General features: G+C 39.9%; 1 protein-coding gene across 1 annotated transcript in view; it reads left to right on the forward strand.

The window, feature by feature from the left end:
- The window catches only part of TTC39B (tetratricopeptide repeat domain 39B), a 119,923-nt gene that overhangs the window by 25,526 nt on the left and 72,512 nt on the right, over window positions 1-21,885 (forward strand). Inside the window, exon 2 of the mRNA XM_046023643.1 lies at window positions 5,964-5,998. Within this exon, the coding sequence (XP_045879599.1) occupies window positions 5,964-5,998 (35 nt within the window). The remainder of the gene's footprint in view (window positions 1-5,963; window positions 5,999-21,885) is intronic.

Genomic DNA, 21,885 nt, shown 5'->3' on the forward strand with positions numbered 1-21,885 from the left:
AATTAAGGTGAAATTGCTTAAAAATCCTTAGTGGTTGATGCAGCACCCCTTCTCCTTCCTCAGTTCTGTGTCTCTTCCCATCTGTCTGGGGGCAGGGGGAGGTTTCAGGCTCCCCACCCTGCAGGAGCGGGCTCTGGAGTGCTAGCCTTGCATCCAGAAGGTCCTCCAGGGGATCTTTCACATACAGGGTTAGCCCATTTGCTAAACTGCAAAATAAAACCTCTCAAGGTAAGTACCTTTCCTCTTAAGACAAGGGCGCTTAGCCAGCCAGTCAGCAACGATTATTTGCTGAGTCTATGGAGTGCAAAGTGGTATTCTGGGTTACAAAGTGGACTCAAAAGGAGTACGATGGCACTTGACTCCAGCCAGGGAGACAAGATCGGCTCTGGAAAAAGTCAGGTGCCATTTTGAGGCAATGCACGATTAGGAGCCAGATGTAGCTCAAATAAGCATTTGATACACTGTGCTCAAGGGTAACTGCTCCTCAGGGTTGGCCCAGCGTGGGCCTGGGGAAGGCACATGCAGCAACCTTCCAGGAGGAAACCAAACACAGGGGCTTTCCTATGAGCGTGTCGTATTTATCAGCAGCATGATCTCTCCTCTCTGACTGTATTTCAACCAGAAGGACTCTGGATGCTTCCATGATTATATGTGTTTCCACTGGAGTCCACCTGGTGAGCCTACCCAGGCCTGGAAAGTTTAAGGGAAACAGCTTGTGGTGGTCATTGGGGAAATAAAAATCAGCAGTGGAGAAGCACGGGGAAGTTGGTGGTGAGTGGAGAAGCAAAGAGACCATAGGTAGAGAAACCTAGTTATGCTCTGTGGAGAATATATGCGGATGTACATAGTGCTGGGTGGGAGGCTGGTGACTAGTGGATCTAATGCCAGGCCTAAGAGTCTTGATGAGAATCTACAGAGGAAGGGAGCTCCCAAGGCAGTAGCAGAAGAGGGGTAGAATTTGAGCTGGGTGTCAAAATGTAGAGAAACAGAAGGAAAAGGAACCCATTGGCTCCTGGGTATGTGCTATGGAGGTCTGAGCAGAGGTCTGTGACTGCTGGTGTCTCTTCCCCCAGCAGAATCCACATCCGTTTTCCCACAGATCTGGGAAACCATATTTGCACGTATCTAGGGAGAGAGTGTATTGTCACTGTTCATGTATAATTTCCACAAACTACAAATATAAGTCCCACAAAGATATAAAATAAACATGTCAGAGTTTTATTTGACCCATCAGTGGGGGAACCAGTGAGATGGCAAACTGATTCAAAGAGTATTTGAGGAACTGGGTATTTATAGGCTTAAAAAACAATGGTAGATTAAGATTGCTGTAGGTCATATGTAAACCCGGGTACGGTCCTACAGGGTAATAAAACTATAGTCTATAAGGGTTTCCTGCTATTGAGAAATCTAGAAGTTAATATGTAACCTCACAGTGCCTGCATTCCAACCAAATAGTAAATAGGCAAGTCAAGCACAAGGATATTCTCCTAGAGAATGAGACAGTCCCTGGGAGGAATTATTCAACAATGCTGTTGTATGACTTTGAGAAGATATGCTGTCCCTTCCCCTCCCATCCTCTTAACCTCTCCTGCCCAACTGCCTGAGTTGCAAGTTGTGGCTAATTTTGACATTAAAAAATACCTGGCAGTTAAAGATCTGAGATTGAATCCCAGTTCCTTCCCTGTAATATTGATCAGGTAATTACCTATGATTTACCCGGATTTACTTGCTGTGAATTGGGAGGAGCAAGTGAGATAACTTTTGTGAAATGTTTGGCACCTTATAGGCACTTGTTCAATCTTAATTCTGCTCTTTACCTTTCTTCTTTTAAATATGAAGATTTCATTTATTTATTTTAGAGAGAGAGGGAGAGCACATGCAAGCAGAGGGTAGGGGGCACAGGAGTGAGGGGAGAAAGAGTCTTTTTTTTTTTTTAAGATTTTATTTATTTATTTGACAGACAAATCACAAGTAGGCAGAGAGGCAGGCAGAGAGAGAGGAGGAAGCAGGCTCCCTGCTGAGCAGAGAGCCCAATGTGGGGCTTGATCCCAGGACCCTGAGATCATGACCTGAGTTGAAGGCAGAGGCTTTAACCCACTGAGCCACCCAGGCACCCTGTGAGGGATGGGGGGAAGAATCTTAAGCAGACTTCTAGATGAATGGGAACCTGGGATTAGGTTTTATCTCATGACCTTGAGATCACGACCTCAGCCCAAACCAAGAGACAGACGCTCAACCAGCTGAGCCACTTAGGCGCTCCACCTTTCCTCCTTTTTTTTTTTTTTTAAAGATTTTACTTATTTATTTGACAGAGACAGATCACAAGTAAGCAGAGAGGCAGGCAGAGAGAGAGGGGGAAGCAGGCTCCCCGCTGAGCAGAGAGCCGGACACTGGGCTTGATCCCAGGATCCTGAGATCATGACCTGAGCCGAAGGCAGAGGCTTTAACCCACTGAGCCACCCAGGCGCCTGACCTTTCCTCTTTTTAAATGAAAAAAATTTCATCTTTTGTCTGTCCTTCACAGACGAAGTTCTTTTTCTGTCTTTCTCATCTCTAGTTTATTAGAATAATACCCTAGAACTCTGGTGGATTTTCTCCATTTCTTTTCTTTTCTTTTTTTTTTTCACAATTTATTTATGTATTTGAGACACACAGAGAGAGAGAGAAAGTGCGCACAAGCAGGGAGTAGTTAGAGGGAGAGGAAGAAGCAGACTCCATGCGGAGCAGGGAGCTCAAAGTGGAACTGATCCCAGGACCCTGAGATCATGACCTGAGCTGAAGGCAGATGCTTAACTGAGCCATGCAGGCGTCCTGATTTTTTCATTCTTCATGGAGGTAGTCTATTCAATTTTCATTATTCATCTAAATGGAAAGAATAGATTTCTCACATTCTTTTTTTTTTTAAATTTCCTCAACTTCTATCTTGAGATATAATTAATATTTAGTATTGTGTCAGTTTAAAGTATACAATGTAATGATTTGATACATGTACTTATTGTGATATGTACATGTCATATCACATGTAATATGACATATTACATATGAGCCCTGTAATAAGGTTAGTTATACTACCCATCACCTTGCAAGTGTGTGGTGAGAGCTTTCAAGATCTCTCTTTGCAACTTCCCCATCTACAAGGCAGTATTGTAAACTATGGTCATCATGTTTTACAGTACGATTTATTTAGAGAACTCTGCAGATGATAAAAGTAGAGATGTTATTGTAATGAAGATGATTTCTTATTTGATATACTTTAGTTTTTGTTTTTCCGAGGGAGTAGTTCTTGCATAAGAATAAAAGCCTTGTCTCCTTTTGTTATTTTTTATTTTATTTTTAAAAAAGAATTTATTTATTTATTTATTTGAGAGAGAGAGAGAGAGAGAGAGAGAGATAGGAAGAGAGCATGAGCAGGGAGAGGGAGAAGCAGGTTGCTCGCTGGGCAGGAAGCCTGACACAGGGCTTGATCCCAAGACCCCGAGATCATGACCTGAGCTGAAGGCAGACGCTTAACCGACTGAGCCTCCCAGGTTCCTTGCCTTAGCTCCTTTGAGATTAGGAGATGGCTTTCCGAGTTATACCTCTTGCAGGTCACTCCATAAGTATTTCCGTGTTTTCAGTGTGCCCCGTTTGGGTTGAGGTTTGTAAGGAGGGGAAGGATGCCCAGTAGCCTTCCAGGAGTGTGATATTTACATTCCCCCCTAATTGGGAAAGGTCAGCCCGGGTTGGGGTAACGGTGGTGCCAGAGGGAATGTGAGTTGATGTCTGATGTCATCACAGCAGATTGGGGTTCCTAGAGAGCAGATTTATCTCTTTCTTTGTAGCCTCTTGCAAGATAACCTGTGTGCTGGCTTGTAAGACATTGTGCTGGGATTCAAAGTGACAGAATCTGTGATACCAAGCTTTGATTTGGAGAAAGGAGTCTATTTATAATTTGGATTTTTAAAAAATATTTATTTATTTATTATTTATTTATTTAGAGAGAAAGACAAAGTGAATGTGTGCAGGGTGCGGGGGGTGCAGAGGGAGAGGGAGAGAGAATCTGAACACAGAGTCTGACGCAGGGCTTGATCTCACCACCCTGAGATTATGACTTGAACCAAAGGCAGACACTTAACCCACTGAGCCACCCAAGTGCCCCCCACTAATTGGTCATTTTTAATAGAGCCCAGAGATGCATCTTTTCACTCTTGGCTTAGGTTCTTTTGATTTAGGACTAGCTCATTTCTCTTCTAGTTGGTTTATAAACTTCTGCTTTTGCTTCAGTAAGAGTGTGATTAAGATTGACTTGCCCTTGACTCCACCTAACTCCTAATGTAGTAGATGAGTGGGTCAGGGATCCCAGTCTGAGTTTCTGCCACTACTTACAGTGTTGTTTCTTCTTAGTGTTTATGCATTTTTTTTTCCTTTCCTGCCTAAATGTAGAGCTTGATGTAGTCTAAACATTGTTTAGTATCCATTGTGACACAAAGGAAAAGTTCTGTAACCCTCTTTCCTCATTTCTGCATCATAGCTGTAAATGAGGTGATGTAATCAGTGCCTTGATGGCCTGAGCTCAGTTTACTCATTCATTAGGTCACTTGTATTTATTAAGCAACTACTGTGCCCAGCCCTGGTGATTTTTCTGTAGTCATAGGAAGTAAGAACCTGCTCTGATGGAGATAGACTGTAACCAAGGAAGTAAACAAGATGATTACAGATTTTGATAAATTTTATGAATGAAATAAATCAGATAATGAGAAACTATAAGCTGCTACTCTTAATAATTTTAATTGAGGTTATTAGAGACCTTCTCTTTCTGAGCTGGGCATATAAGGGTGAGAATGAGTCAGCCACAGGAAGAGTTGAGCGAAGAGCATTCTAGGAAGGAGAGCACGGTGAAGAGAGGTGTGAGATGTGTTTGGCTTGTTCAAGGAAGAGAAAGATAGACCTGCATACAAAATGGGGTGAACTAGAATGCAGGTCACTGGAGAGGTGGTCAGAGGGTGGTAGAGCTATCTGGGGCTCTGTAGATCATGGGAAGGAGTTCGGGTTTATTATAAGTGCAATGGAAAGCTCGTAAAGAGGTCTAGGACAGTGACATGGCATGAGCTTATGAAAAGAAGGGAAAGAATACAGCTGATGTGTGAAGACTTGGAAAGAGGGTGTCAATCATAGGAGTGGGGAGACCAGTGAGGTCCTGTGCTTGGTGGTGGTGGCACAGATGGAGGGAGTAAGATGCTTTGAAGATCGGACTAAGTTGTGGTGGGTCCCAAATATCTGAACGAGGAGGGTGCATTTGATTTTCACAGCCATGATGGAGCTCTGTGTGCATGTAAGTTTGTGAGTGGAGGTGAATTTGTGTGCTCATGTGTGTATGACTGCGAGTTTGAGTGTGTGTTGTTATGTATCAGTGTCAGGTGTGTGTGTGGCTTTGTAAGTGCATATTAGTATGCATTTGGGTTTTTTCCTGTTGCAGCTTTTGAACAGGCAGGCCAGTGGCACGAGGGAAAGGGCTGTCTTCTCTGGTACAGATTAACCCAGGGAAAGTTGGTGGCAGGAAGACTAGCCAGGAGGTTGGTGGAGCTGGATGTGAAATGAAGGCCCAGAGGATGCTAACTTGACCATGGATCAAGAGAAGACTAAATTGTGCAAATCCAGGTGTTGTTTTATTCTGTATCTGGTTGAATGAAATTGAGGAGTGAAAAATAATCCCATTAAAGAAATCACATTCTTCAAAGAAGCCCAGTGTGATTGCTAGTTTTCGCAGTCTTAATTATTAAAAAAAAAAAAAAATTAAACCTCACTAAAATTCATTTGCTTGATTTCTCAGGAAGACAGGCCGTTAGTGAAAGTTGAGTGAATTTACTGCATCCCACCCAGACTGTCCCCTAACCCTCACCCCTGCAGTTCTGTACATACTCATTTTCTCTATATTTAGAGTTCTTAATTCCTGAGAAACTCACTATATTTTTGTTCCCCTCTAGGACATCTTTGAAGATGCAGTGGAAACCATCTCTATGTGAGTAGTAACATGATAAAAATACATAGTAAAGAAAAATTGGTGGCCCTCTTATGTAAAATGTGTAAATATTTCTTTATTATTTTTTGAGAGTTGTGACTACTCCCAGAAAGAGATCACTTCTCTGTAATTCAAAAATTATGATGTGATAATGCTTAAGAAAAAAATCTATCTAGAGTTACCAGCAAATCTATTTTTGAGTATTATTTCTTGTAACCTTAATTCGACTAAAACAAAAGAAGAAATGTTTTCTAACAAATTTAACTTTATTTGTTTATACCCAACCCTATGACATCTTGTTCACATATTTTTACATGTGTGACCTCATATTGAGGATTTCGCTTTTGGTGTGCACTAAATTTTATTACAAGCATTTCCTGTAAGTCTGTGTCATTTTTGTACTGATTTTATATGATATCCTATTAGATCAAGTGGAACACCACAATTATCCATTTCTCCTTTGTTAGACATTTAGGTTGTTAACCGTTTTAAAAACTTAAAACTAAGTAATGAGTATTTTCATGTATATAGCTTTGTCATGTTTTTTAATTATCTCCAAAGATTAACTTCACAAATGTAGGATTACTGGATTATAAAGGATAGAGATTTTTATTGCTCTATTATTATATGCAATATGTTTAAAAATTTTATTTATTTATTTTAGAGAGAGACAGCATGAGCGGGAGGGGCAGAAGGAGAGAGAATCCAAAGCAGACCCCATGCTAAGTACAGAGCCTGATAGGGGGACTCGATTCTAGGACCCTGAGACCATGTCAGTGAAACCATGTAAGTGGCTTAACCAACTGTGCCATCCAGGTGCCCCCAATATATTTCAAATTGCCTTTCTAAATTAGTCAGCTCGGGCCACCGTAACAAAATACCATAGACTAGGTAGCTTAAATAATAGAAATTTACTTTCTCATAGATCCAGAGTCTAGAAGTCTGAGATCAGGGTGCCAGTATGGTTAGGTTCTGGTGAGAGCACTCTTCCTGGCTTGCAGATGGCTGCCTTCTCTTGGGTCTTTACATGACAGACAGACAGAGTCCTCTTCCTACAAAGGCACTAATCCCATGATGGGAGTCCCACTCTCAGGACCTGATCTAAACCTAATTATCTTCCAAAGGTTTCATCTTCAAACACCATTACAGTAGAGGTTAGAGCTTCAACATGAGAATTTGGGGGACACAGTTTATTCCATAGTACTTTCAAAAGAGTTTTATTACCAATTTATGTGGTTACCAATACTGTGTAAGTGAAGTGGTTTAAAATGTAGCATCACAGGGTGCGTGGGTGGCTCAGTGATTGAGTGTCTGACTCAGTTTCGGCTCAGGTCGTGATTTCAGGGTTGTGAGATTGAGCACTGCATTGGGCTCCATGCCCAGCAAGGAGCCTGCTTGAGATTCTCTCTCTCCCTCACCCTCTGCCCCTCCCCCTGCTCACCTTTGCTTTCTCTCTCAAATAAATAAACAAATCTTAAAAAAAAAAAGGTAACATCACTACTGGGTGCTATTTGAAATGGTTTTGCTACTCAAATAATAACTAATTGCTTACGTTTTTAAAATTTTTCTTTATTACCGTGGTTTACCACATTGTAGTTCCTTTTATATAAGTTCTAGTCTTCTTTTACATGTTTAATTTTTTCTCTGTCTTACATACTTATGAACTTTAAAACAGATATACAGTTTAATCTTTTGTTTTATATATATATATTTATTTATTTAAAGGTTTTTTAATTTATTTGACACAGAGATAGAGAGTACAAGTAGGCAGAGCAGCAGGCAGAGGGAGAGGGAGAAGCAGACTCCCCGTTGAGCAGGGAGCCCGATGGGGATCAATGCCAGGAACCTGGGATCATGACCTGAGCCAAAGGCAGCTGCTTAACCGATGGAGCCACCCAGGCACCCCAATCTTTTGTTATATTTGCTTAAAATATTTCCCCTAATTGCAATTTTTCTTTATGTTAGTTTCACACTTTTATGTTGTCCAAAAGTTTTAATGTTTATATTGCTGAATAAAAGTTTGTTTATGTGATTTAAAAAGAAAAAGTTAATTGTGATTAGGATTAAAAAAATGAGCTCTTTATTTTGGAACAGTTTTAGGTTTATAAAATTATTGTGAAGGTAGTACAGAGAGTATTTGGAAACGGACTTGAATTAGTCATAAATGGGTATTGCAAATTCTAGGGCAACCACAAAGAGAAGGAAGGATATATAACTGATATGTAAGAAAGGAGAGAAAATAAGATCATATAAAATACTCAATTAAAATCACAGAAAGCAGAAAAAGAGTAGAAGACCAAAATAGGAACAAAGAAGGGCAAAAAAATAGAAAATAGTAATAAATATGGTAGAGACTAATCCAACCATATTAATAATCACTTTGAGTAGCAGTGGTCTATATGGGCCAATTAAAAGACAGAGATTATCAGCATGGGTCAAAAAACATGATCCAACTACATGTTGTCTATAAGAAACTCACCGTAAATATAAAGACACATATAGGTTAAATGTAAATGGGTGGAGAAAAATATACCATGCTCACTCTAATGAAAAGGAAGCAGGAGTGGCCAAATTAATTTCAGACAGAACAGACTTCAAAGTAAGGAAAGTTATCAGAGATTAAGAAGGACGTTATGTAATGGTAGAATGATCAACTCTCCAGAAAGACGTGACAGTTCTTGGTGTGTATGTGTCTTACAACAGAGCATCAGAGTATATGAGGCAAAAACTAATAGATGACTCTGTTATCATAGTTGATGCCTTCAAAGCCCTTCTCAGAAATGGACAGATCCAGTTGGCAGAAAATCAGTAAAGGATAGTTGAACTACAAACAAAAACTAACCAAGCAAAAACCCTTGCACTTAATGCAGCTGGATTTAATTTAGATGCCTATCTCATGCCAACCCTAAAATTGTGAGCCCACTATTCCAACACCATTAGCTGTTTGGGAAAGAAAGAAAATTTATGTATGATGCTTCTTTTATCAAATAATAAATTCATTAAAATAATGGTGCTCTGTTTCTAAGCCTTCTGTTGTGTTCCTTTCATCTGTGTGTCTGTGTTTGTGTAAAAATTACTCTTTGTTCAACTGTTTTAGGTGTTTCAATGTTAGTATGACTTTGTTCAACTGTTTTAGGTGTTTCTTTTTTTTTTTTTTTTTAAGATTTATTTATTTATTTATTTGACAGAGAGAGAGATCACAAGTAGGCAGAGACGCAGGCAGAGAGAGTGGAGGAAGCAGGCTCCACGCTGAGCAGAGAGCTCGATGCGGGGCTCGATCCCAGGACCCTGAGATCACGACCCGAGCCGAAGGCAGAGGCTTAACCCACTGAGCCACCCAGGGGCCCCTGTTTTAGGTGTTTCAATGTTAGTATGACTTGTTTTTAAAAGAACAGTGTCCCAACAATGACCTCTGTAATGGTGATGCTTTTGAACAGCACGTCGACTTCGGAAGTATCTAGCATTTTATTTTCCATTCATTGCCTCTTCCAGCCTCTCTTTGGCTGTATATATCCACAAGCATTTTCTTTCTTCTTTTAATTTTTACTTCCCTGTCCTGCATAGGTTAGCAAACCCAAAGGTTTACCCATTCTGGAATTTATCTTGTTCTTTTAGATTTTTGATGTATGTATTTCTTGCATCCCTTAAGACAGTCTCTTAAACAGTTTTGTGTTAACTTTTTTAATGTTTCCAAAATGTTCTTGGTACATGTTCTGGTATGTAGCAACACCTTATAGTAATATATCACCAGATATATTATGGTAATACATCCCCTAAGAGAGAACCTCACCTTTTTGAAATAGAGTCCAAAGCCAGAATGGGTGGCCAAAGTAGATATTAGGGTTCATGGTCTAAAAATCTTGCCCTTTACCTGTAGTAATGGCCTCCTTCCAGATTCTGATTACAATTAATTTTAATCTGGTTCTATTAAACTTTGCTTTTTGGCATAATTTTGCTGGAGTTCCGGAAAGTATGGTGAGGAGGTAGCTTTAGAGGTCAGCTTGTTGATTGTGACAAGAAATGACAGTGAAAGAAGAAAGAAAATGTGTCATACAGTCATGGCACTCCAAAACACAACCTCAGGGTTTTACCTTGCTTAGGTGTACACAACTACATGTATCTTTCTGGAGAGACCAGCCCTCGGATTTGATAGGCTAATTTGCACTTCAGTCCCAATGTCCCATTTATTGGCTGGGAGGCATGGAATTAATTTCTCTGAGTCTCAGTTTCTTCATCTTTCCATAGATATATGGTAAAATAAGATGAAATTTAATTTAAAAGTGATAATGGGGGGTGCCTGGGTGGCTCAGTGGGTTAAAGCCTCTGCCTTCGGCTCAGGTCATGATCTCAGGGTCCTGGGATCGAGCCCCACATCGGGCTCTCTGCTCCGCAGGGAGCCTGCTTCCTCCTCTCTCTCTGCCTGCCTCTCTGCCTAGTTGTGATTTCTCTCTGTCAAATAAATAAAATATTTAAAAAAAAAAGTGATAATGGGAGTAAAGCACATAGTAGGTGCTCAGTAAATATTGGTACCTTCCTATTTCCCTCACCCCCCATCCTGATTGATATTCAGTCTCCAATGAGATCATGTTCATAATTCTGTCTCTAAGATGTTGAAAAATGGTTAAATCATATCAAATATATTCCATTTAAGAAGGTAGAGACTTGTGTCACATATATTAAGGGAATTTAAGAATCACCAGAAATATTTTAAAATGACATTTTGAAAGTTAATAGGATATACTTCAGTCATGGGGAAACCTCACTTGGATGGTTCCTTTTATTTCCTCAACACAGAAGGTGGTGTTTCTGTACTTAAGTCTCCTGTGTTACTGACCCTTTGTGAAATTAAAAATATTGCAGAAGTAATCCATTATTCAGTCTTTTTTCCCTTAACAAATTATTTTCCCTGTGATTACAAATACATGTTAATTGTCAACAATTCTTCAGTTATTTTTTGTATGTGTGTGAACTTTAAGTTTGTCCTTATTTTAGTTTGTCAATATTTTTCTCTTGTTTCCTCTTAAATTTGTGATGCCATGACATTCCTTTCATGACCCATTAGCAGCTAAACTCAGTAGAGCTCTTTTTCCTCATGCTGATTGAGCCGCACATTTTGGTTTCATGTTTCTAGTGCCAGTAGTGAGCCTTCAACTTCTCTGTAGCAAGATATGGTCCCCATGCCAACCTGATGATTAATTTATTCCTGTGAATATTTTTGCCTGAATTTCTAATGAAAAGATGCAAGCTAACAGATGAGGGAGGCCTTAAGTTGTTGCCTCAAAAGAAAACGATTTCCTATTCTCTTTTTTTGCTTAATGGATTTACCACTGCAGACATAGATTTTTCTACTTCTGAATATTTGTGGTAACCACCGTGTTATTTTAACTATTTTGGGAAGTTGCTAGGTTCGCAAAATTCTAGATCATATAAACATCTCCACCATTTAGAACTGAAGGGGAAAGAAGAGACTTTTTCTTTAACAGTTAGTGGCACATTGAATGGGTCCTTTTTATAATTTTTTAAAATATATTTTATTTATTTGACAGAGAGAAATCACAACTAGGCAGAGAGGCAGGCAGAGAGAGAGGAGGAAGCAGGCTCCCCGCAGAGCAGAGAGCCCGATGCGGGGCTCGATCCCAGGACCCTGGGATCATGACCTGAGCCGAAGGCAGAGGCTTTAACCCACTGACCCACCCAGGCGCCCGAATGGGTCCTTTTTAAAAATTAAAATTGTTTGGGACCTTTCTGACTTGTTTGGCATAAGGAAATGACCTCTTGGGGAGGGACTGTAAATTAGACCCATGTTATGATCTATAGAAATTTGCCAGAGGGATTAGCGGTCTTGCTTCCTGATTTAACAATTCCCTGCTGGCGTGTTCTTCTTGGTTCTCGGCACAAGCACCATCTCTGACAGTAGAGTGGTGGGTATAAAAAGAGTCTTTATAAATTGACTGTGATATGGCACACAAAGAATAAATAAAATGTTTCAGGGGTTCCAAAAGAGAGATGGGGATAGGAGCCTGGCACTGGCTCTGGGTTTTGAGGGATACCAGAATTACCCGACACACCTGTGGACCAAGTGAAGATGGGTCACCGAGGATCCTTGGCCTCTGTCATATGGAGAGCATAGATGAACCACCTGGAATTTTTGTGACTTGGTAGTGTTTTGTTTTGTTTTAAGATTTTATTTATTTATTCGAGAGAGAGAGAGAACGAGAGGGGCTGATCCCAGGATCAGCCTGAGTTCATGACCTGAGTGGAAACCATGAGCTGGATGCTCAACCCAGTGAGCCACCTACATGCCCCCATGACTTGGTAGTGTTTTCGATTAATCTCTTTTTCATAAAAACCATAGGGGGCCATGGAACAAAAATCTAATTAACTGGAGGGCCCTGGTGGGGTATTAGTTAATTAATATTTTCTTTTTTACTCAAAGACTGTTAGAACAGATGCAGGTATAATGTGTTGACAGCAGTGATCTCTTATATTCCATAGCATCTTATTAGTTTTTGAATTTATCCTTACCTAGAAATGTGGATGTGTTGAATCGAGTCCTGAGGCAGTGTGAATGCAGTGAGGATGAATGTGTTCATGTGCAAGAACTACTGTGAATTTATCCTTACCTCCAGAAATTGAAATCGACATTTTTAACCGAGGGATAAGAAGCTTACGATAGAAATAAAAATATTTTGTAGCACAACATTTCTTTTTTTTTTTCTTTTTTAAAAGATCTTATTTATTTATTTGACAGACCACAAGTAGGCAGAGAGGCAGGCAGAGACAGAGAGGAGGAAGCAGACTCCCCATTGAGCGGAGTGCCTGACATGGGCTCAATCCTAGGACTCTGGGATCATGACCTGAGCTGAAGGCAGAGGCTTTAATCCATTGAGCCACCCAGGGGCCCCGTAGCACAGCATTTCTTAGGGACTTTTTCCTTTTTCCTTCTTTACACTTTCTCCTTTGAACTGTAAATTATAGATTACAATGGGAAAAAGTTTATAAGGTCATTTTGTTTTTTCTTATTAGGTAAGATCAACTAATTGTGATCAACTAGTTTGCACTGTTTTAAGGTTATTTAAGGTAAAAGTCAGTGAATGTTAGTTGGAAAACATCTAGTTAATGTTTTTCTTCATAGTGGTGAAATTATAAATAGTAACTCCAGGCAGATTTGGATTTATTTTCATTTTTCTCTGATTTTGTTTGGCCCAACTCTCCCCTCTTAAGCAATACAATTATTGGAGAGGCAATACAAATTTGGAGAGGAACTGCTCCCCCTAGCCCACCTGCCTTTTCTCAACCAGGTTGACAATTATTTTATTTGTTCAAAGATGGAATTTAAATTTAAAATTTTTTTTTTTTTTGAGAGAGAGCATGTGAGCAGAGGGGGAGGGGCGGACGGTGAGGGAGAAAGAGAATCTTAAGTAGGCCCCGTGCCAGTGTGGAGTCCCACTCAGGGCTCCATCTCAGGGCCTTGAGATCAGCACCTGAACTGAAATCAAGAGTTGGGTGCTTAACCGACATGCCACCCAGGCGCCCCTACAATGGCATTTCTGTCATTATCTCATATGCCACTGAGGAAAAAAAAACCCAGAAGAATTTGATAGGAGACCTTGCATAAAAGAAAGAAAAAGAATACTGTCATGCGGGAGGACATGGTAGTAGAACTTGTGTATTTCAATCCTGGTACTAAGCAAGGAGGGAAAAGAAAAACCTCTCATGAAATTCTCTGCCCTGATCATTTCTTTTTAAGCAGCCCTCTTGCAATGCTAACTTATGTCCCATAAAATGCCCATTTTAAGTGTACAATTCAATTAAATGTAGCATATTTACAAAGTTATATAGCCATCACTATAATCTATCTCCAAAGCACTTTATATAACCTGAAATAATAGACACTTTGTGCCCCTTTACTGTCATTCCCCATTCTTGTCCCCACCCCCTAGGCAATCACTAATCTAATTTGTCTCTGTAGACGTTTCATACAAGTAGAATCACACAATATGTGTCCTTTTGTATTTGGCTTCTGAAATTCATTCATGTTGTACCATGTATCGATACTTCATTTTTTTATGGCTGCATAATATGCAAATGTATGGATACACCACATTTTGTTTATCCATTCACAAGTTGACGGACTCCAGTTTTTGGCTACTATAAATAATGCTGCTGGGAATAACTGTGTATAAGTCTTTTGTGGACATGTGTTTGCACTTCTCTGGCATACATACCAAGGAACGGATCGATGGGTCCGATGTTTGCATTTTTAACGCTCTTTAGAGTTTGAATAACAAGCTGGTTTGTAGTCTGAATTTTAGTTATCAGTGTGGCCCAAACAACTTTAAGCAGGTCATTTAATTTTAAGTGGATCAGGTTGGTGGTGCCCTCAGGTAATTGGCAGAAGCAAATGTAGATACTCTCCTTAAGAACTTTGATCTAGGCCAAAGTTGATGAAAACGCCTGTGTCAGAGTTAATGGAGTTAGTCAATGGAAATCAAGTTCTCTAAAGAAGCCAAGACTGAGCAGTATCCCTAGTGTCTTTCACCTGTACTGTCACTACTTGAATTGCTCTTCTTTGCATTTTCTTTTGTCCTTTTTAGGTGTCCTTTAATGGTCTGTGACTATATTGGGAACTTCCAAAATGAGAAGTTTTTTATGTAAGGTTATTGGGGGACAGAGTGTATATGTATTTTGAGTTAGGGTACATATATTCCATAAATGCTCTCTTTCACCCATGGAGGAGGATTGACAGGATTTTGTAGCTTAAAGGAAAGCTTCTTAGTGTCCCTTTGATCTAGTTATCTCATATTCCCAAGAAGCCCAGTGGAGGAAGAAGACTTGGTGGTGTTGGTGACAAAATGAATGGCTGGTGAACCCCTATGAACAGGGCCTTTGCACTGTGGTTACCCTTTCTGTGGACTCAGGAGCCTCTCTGTCACTCAGCCCCAGCTAGCAATGCCTGGGTTGTGTCTGAAAGCCAGAGGGATCCTGCTCCCTGTGCTGAGTTCCTCACCTCTTCCGTCAGTGCTCTTTTGCACATGGCATCTGCTCTTGCTGCTCTGTCTGGGGCTGTTTCGATAGTTATAATGGGAAATCGGTCCAGTCATTGCTTATGTGATCGCTCACTTGGATGTTTCACAGACACCATAATGCACGTGTTACAGACTGAACTCATGATACTCACCTGCCTTCTTTATCTGAAACCTTGTCCTCTCCTGGGTTTCCCCATCTCCACTCACTTGCTCAAGCCAGATACTCAGGAGACCTCTTTGATTCCTTCTCTTTTCCCTAACTTCCATGATACCAAGCCTGATGATGTCTACCTCCAGAATTTATTTCCCATCTCTTCACTTTTCACTCTCTCCTTTCTTTTTAATTAGCTCAAGGCAGTCTCAGGTTTGCCCAAATTACTTTAAGAGCAGCCTAACATGTTTTCTTGCTTCCTTTATTCTCTGTCCTCCCACCTTCCCAAAGGCACCCACTTCCCTTCTTCCCAGTGGCACCCCGCTCAGTCTCCAATCAGCAGCCAAAGCTATCTTATATTTAAAGAATTGAATATAAAAAATTTCAAACATGTACAAAAAGCAGAGAGGATAGGAAACTGAACTCGTCTGTGCTCGTCACTCACCTTCAACAATTGTCAACCCACAGCCAATTTTATTTCCTCTATAACCCACCCCTTAGTTATTTGGAATTGTATTGTAGACATAATTTATTTCTACCTTTAAATATCTCAATATGTACTTCCTAAAAATGAAGATGTTCTCTTATAGAATTACCTTTTTAAGAGATTAAGTCAGGCAATTAACATTGATACAGAACTATTATCTGTATGTCTTATATGGTATCATTTAGCACACAAATATAAATGCTAGATCTTTTTTTTTAAAGATTTTTTATTTTATTTATTTACTTGACAGAAAGAGGTCACAAGTAGGCAGAGAGGCAGGCAGAGAGAGAGAGAGGGAAGCAGGCCCCCTGCTGAGCAGAGAGCCCGACGCAGGACTCGATCCCAGGACCCTGAGATCATGACCCAAGCCGAAGGCAGCGGCTTAACCCACTGAGCCACCCAGGCGCCCCAATGCTAGATCTCTTTTTAAAAGCATCATGAGACTGTTATCACACCTAACAAAATTAACAGTAGTCATCAAGTATACTATCAGTGTTCACATTTTCCCAGTTGTCTCATAATTAATTGTTTAACAGCATGTTTTTTTAATTAGGGCGGAGTGATCCTTTTAGAAATGAAGGTGTGGGGCACCTGGGTGGCTCAGTGGGTTAAAGCCTCTGCCCTCAGCTCAGGTCATTATCCCGTCGTCCTGGGATGGAGCCCCGCATCGGGCTCCCTGCTTGGCGGGGAGCCTGCTTCCCTTCCCCTCTCTCTTTACCTGCCTCTCTGCCTACTTGTGATCTCTGTCTGTCAAATAAATAAATAAAATCTTAAAAAAAAAACCAGAAAGAAACGAAGTTGTATGATGACACTCCCCTACTTAGCACCCGTCCATGAGTTTACGTGTCCCTGAGGATGAAACCCCCAATGTACCGGGTCCACAAATCTTGAGGCACTCCCCACATCCAGGTGGAAACCTAGTCCAGGGCACCCCCCACTCTCATTCACTGCTCTCCAGCCACAACCCTCCTTCAGGGTTTTGACTGAATAAACCCTTTGCTGCCCTAGATTTGAGCCGGTGTCTCAGACTAGAGTGACTTCCTCCCACTCCTCCCAGGTCTTCTACCTGAGCAGCCTCACCTGTCAGCTTGAATATCTTCCTACCTTTCTTAATTACTCCACCGCAATGGGTTACTCCTTCCCCCGCTTCCCTATCTTGTCATCCTGTTTGTGTTTCTCGTTTCATTTGTCATTTTGTAGTTAATTGTTGCTTGCTTTTGACCATCTGTTCCTTTGTTGTCTAAGTTTCAGGAGGGTGGGACTGGTCTGTTCTATTTGTCATGGTGTGCTCTGCACCCACGCACCATGCTTGGCATGTAGTAAATGCTCAATTTGTGTGTGTCGAATTAATGAATTCGGTGAATTAATGTACTAGTCAGAAAATATAGAGGAGCCCTCAGAGTGGACTGCAAGGATTTCCAGTGCATTAAAAACAAACCAGTCGTCATTTATTGAGAACTTTCTAAGTAGAGGGCACAGTGGTAATGGCTGTGATTGTTCAGAGACAGAGTGGGTTAAAAGAGCTTTTAGGGTGTGTTATTTTATTTTATATTTTTTTAATGAAGATTGAGTTGCAGCTGGTTGGTTACTCAACCAAAGTACAGACATAATTAGGTCATGTCCAATTGTTTGGGCACAGTAAATACTATCCAGGATTGTTGGTGTCTCCTTTGCCATTTCTCAACTCAGGGCTGACGCTCTTTCCATCGGAGGGAATGTAAATGAGCTGTCAAAATCCTCAGGGACATAGTGAGCTAGACCACCTTCTGTTAACTTTCTACCATCTTTATCTGCCTTGTTTTGATACCTTCATCAAATAGCAACCTAAAACGACTAAAAAACCCCCAAAAGCAGATACTTGAGAACTTTACCTTTTGAAATGTGTCAAACATCTTCACTGCTTATGTTTGGAAAATTAATCACTCTCTCAGGTTCTCCCTTTCTCCCCTTCTTCCCACTGTCCCCCTTTTGTGTCATTGTGTTTATAGAACACCATGGGGAGAACCCCTCAAAGGGGGAGTAAAATTTGCATTTGTGTATATTGTGTAGTTCAGTATCATGTGTCATACACATTTAATAAATAGTCTGAAGACTTAGTCTAATTTAAAGGACTCTGATATTGCTTAAAACTGAAAAGGTATTTGTTTGGCCCAGTTGCTTAAGCCTCAGACTCTTGATTTCAGCTCAGGTTGTGATCTCTGGGTCATGACCTCAGGGTCATGAGATTGAGACCCACATCTGGCCCCTCGCTCAGCTCGAGTCAGCTTGAGATTCTGTCCTCTCCCTTTGTCCCTCCCACTTGTGCGCTCTTGCTCTTGCTCTCTCTCAAATAAATAAATCTATATAAAACCCCCCAAAACCTGAAGAGGTATTTGGGGATTTGTGTATGACTTTCATTATTGTGTAAAGTAATTTCTGTGTTATTTATTTTTATTGTCCAGAGTGAAAGTTTCAGGCTGGCAAGGGGATTTTTTTATTACCTGTAAGCAGAATGTTATAACTAGATGTCCAAATACGTTAAAGCTCCATGTAACTCTGATGAATTAACATTTTTAGAAGTATAGGCGTAGTTTTAATCTCCCCTAGAGGCACTATAGTTAGGAGCTTTTGGTTTCTATTTTTGGCAGTAAGAAAGTTTCCTGCAGGGGTAGCCTGACTTTACTTTTATGCAGTTAAAAAAAAAACAATGACTGTGTGTGTGTGTGTGTGTGTGTGTGTGTGTGTGTGTGTAAAGGTCTATGTGTCAGGTCCCCATTGATTTAAGTGATTCTTTGCCATTTGAAAAGTTTACCCTCAGGGGCACCTGGGTGGCTCAGTGGGTTAAAGCCTCTGCCTTCGGCTCAGGTCATGGTCCCAGGGTCCTGGGATCGAGCCCCGCATAGGGCTCTCTGCTCAGCGGGGAGCCTGCTTCCTCCTCTCTGTCTACCTGCCTCTCTGCCTACTTGTGATCTCTCTCTCTCTCTGTCAAATAAATAAATAAAACTTAAAAAAAAAACAGTTTACCCTCAATCTGAAAGAAATTATACCAATAATAAAATTTTTACTTTGATTAAAATAGTTCTGTGTACTTATAAGGAAATTAATTCCATGATCAACTGTTCAAAGCATATATATTTTGAAAGAACATTCTTGACGTCTCAGTACAATTTTATTGTTTAGATTCATAGGTGGATCTTATATTTTCAGTAGAACTTAGTCACTAAAATAGTACACGGATACATTTTCAGACAACTCAATGAAAGTAAAAAAATTACTTTGTAATATATGTCTTTAAGTTATGAAATAATTTATTTGCATTTTTAAAAATTGCAAAGTATAAAGCAGATAGAATATACATATTAATTAATTAATGTATAGTGTCATATTGGGAGCACTGCTGTTTTTATAAAACTACTCTTCCTCCCAATTATGAGAAATTTTGGTATAACTACTCTCATGCTGCCTCAAAATGGCTACCTCAAGATACAAAAACATTTTTTAAAAAAGTGAAAAGAAAAGAAGACCTTTAGTTAAATCTTACAAATATCTGAGAAATAAGAGTAATCTGAGATCGACCTCATCATCACCTTACAGGGATAAAGTGAGCTTGCCTGTTTTGTATAGTTTAACAAATGTTTGCCAAACTCTTTTCTTTACATGAGGTAACTCAGTTAGTTTGAGGGGACAGACTTGATATAGGGGGTATGAGTGTGGGTGGGGGTTTCCAGGAAGTTTCCCGTCTCCCTCCTTCATATTTATTCTCTGTCCAAGTTTTGGTATTGATGCTAGTCCAGGGACTGAAGTGTGGAGGGACATGGGTATGGCAATGTATAACCTTACATGATTCTTAGTAATGAAGAAAAGAAATTGGAGATTTTGTTTTTTTAAATATTAAAAGCAAGTGAAAATAAGGAATTCTGTATTCTTTGGGTTGAAAAATATATTTTAAGCCTGACGCCAACAGGAAAAAAGAGTGATAGTTTTGACCAATAAACCAAGTTAATAGAGAATTAACTGGGGAAATATTTTGAGCATATATAAAAGAGGGTTAATCCCAAAAAGCAAATCAAGAGAGAGAACACTGATGGAAATAATTGTCCAAGGGATGTATGCAGGTAACTGAAAAAGAAGAAACAAAGGTCTTTAAGGGTACTGTATTCACTTCCTATAATTGTTGTAACAAATTACCACAAACTTGATGGTTTGAAATGCAAATTTATTCTCTCAGAGCTCTAGAGGTCGCCAGTCTGAAATGCCTTTTTTTTTTTTAAAGATTTTATTTATTTATTTATTTGTCAGAGAGAGAGAGAGAGCATGCGTGTGAGTGAGCATAAGCAGGGGGAGCAGCAGGCAGGAGGAGAAGCAGACCCCCCACTGAGCAAGGAGCCTGATGTGGGACTCCATCTGAAGACCCTGGGATCAAGACCTCAGCTGAAGGCAGTTGCTTAACTGACTGAGCCACCCAGGCATCCCCTGAGATGCTTTTCACTGAATCAAAACCAAGGTGTTGCCATGACTATGCTCCCTTGAGAGACTCTAGGGGAGAATTCATTTTATTGCCTATTCCCAGCCTCTGTGGCTGCATTTCTTGTATTCCTTGGTTGGCTCATGGTGCTTTCCTCCAACTTCAAATCCAGCAGCGTCGTATTTTCAGATTTCTCTGCTTCCATCATCACAACATCATCATCATCATCATCATCTTCTTCTTCTTCTTTTTTAACAGCTTTTATTTTTATTTTTAAATTTTTATTTCAGAGAGAGAGCATGAGCAGCAGGAGGTAATGGGGGGAGGGCAGGGGGAAAGGAGAGAAAATCCCAAACAGCCTCCATGCTCAAAGTAAAACCTGATGTGGGGCTCGATCTCACCACCGAGAAGTCATGACTTGAGCTGAAACCAAGAGTTTTTCCCCCCCCCATATTTTAGTGTTTTAAGCATTATTTAGCACTTAACTGACTGAGCCACCCAGGCGAGGGCCCAGTCACAACATCTTCTGGCTTCTGGGTCAAATATCTCTCTGCCTCCCTCTTATAAGGATACTTGTGACTGCATTTAGAGCACACTCAGATAATCCAGGATAATCTCCCTGTCACAAAATTCTTAATTTTATTACACCTGCAAAAATCTCTTTTCTCACATATGGTAACATTCATAAGTTTTAGGGATTAGGACTTGGATAGCTTTGGGAACCATTACTGAGTTTAACACAGCTAAAAATACTATGTCTGGTCTAATGATACATACATACACACAATTGTTTAGTTTGGGATTGGTTATCTGAACATGGTAGAATTATAGGGTATTTATAGTTTCAGAAAGGCCCCTAATACCTTTTTGCATTGTCTAAATTTTTATGGGATATGTTTTACTAATGATCAAAAAAAAATTTATTATCAATTTGGGAAGGAGAATGTTTTTAAAAGACAGACTTTATTTTTTGAACAGTTTCAGATTTACAGAAAGGTCAAGTGGATAGTATAGGGTTTCCATATACCCTACACCCAGTGTCCCTCATTATTAACATCTGACATTAGTAGCGTAATGTATTATAATGAATGAACCAATGTTAATATGTTATTACTAACTAAAGTGCATACTTTATTCAGATTTACTTAGTTTCTCCCGAATTGGTTGTGATGGTTCTCAGGCTTTTCTCTCTTTTTGAAAAAAAAGATCTTGATAATTTTGAGGAGCACTAGTCAGACACTTTGTAGGATGCTCCACATTGGAATTTGTCTGGTGCTTTTCTCACGGTGAGACTAAGGTTAGGGGTTTTGGGGAGAGAAAGACCACAGGGATAAAGTGCCTTTATTATCATATCATTTCAAGAGTGCCTGCTGTCAACATGATTTATCACTGTTGATGTTGACCTTGCTCACCTGGAACAACTACATAACTTATTTGGACGTGTGGTGTTTTGTTTGTACCCTTAGGATGCGTCATTATGGTTCTGTCAGATTCGTGTCCAATTGTCATACCTCTTCCAACATTCTCAAAGGATTCTGTTAGCCTTTATGAGATTCTGAGCATGGCTAAGTTAATTTTACATTGAAGATTTCTTAGAGACATGTAACTCACAATTTTAGGGATGTTTGAAATTACCTGGGTGGGTTACCTGTTCTAGTATCTCAAAGATTGTGTTCAAAATACAAGTTAGATCATTTATTTTCTTAGATATTGAACATTATTCACAAAAATATAGCTGGACTTGAAGTTTCTTTTGATATAGGAAAAAAGAATATT

This window comes from Meles meles, chromosome 11, assembly GCF_922984935.1.
Source record: "Meles meles chromosome 11, mMelMel3.1 paternal haplotype, whole genome shotgun sequence".
Classification (NCBI taxonomy): domain Eukaryota; kingdom Metazoa; phylum Chordata; class Mammalia; order Carnivora; family Mustelidae; genus Meles; species Meles meles.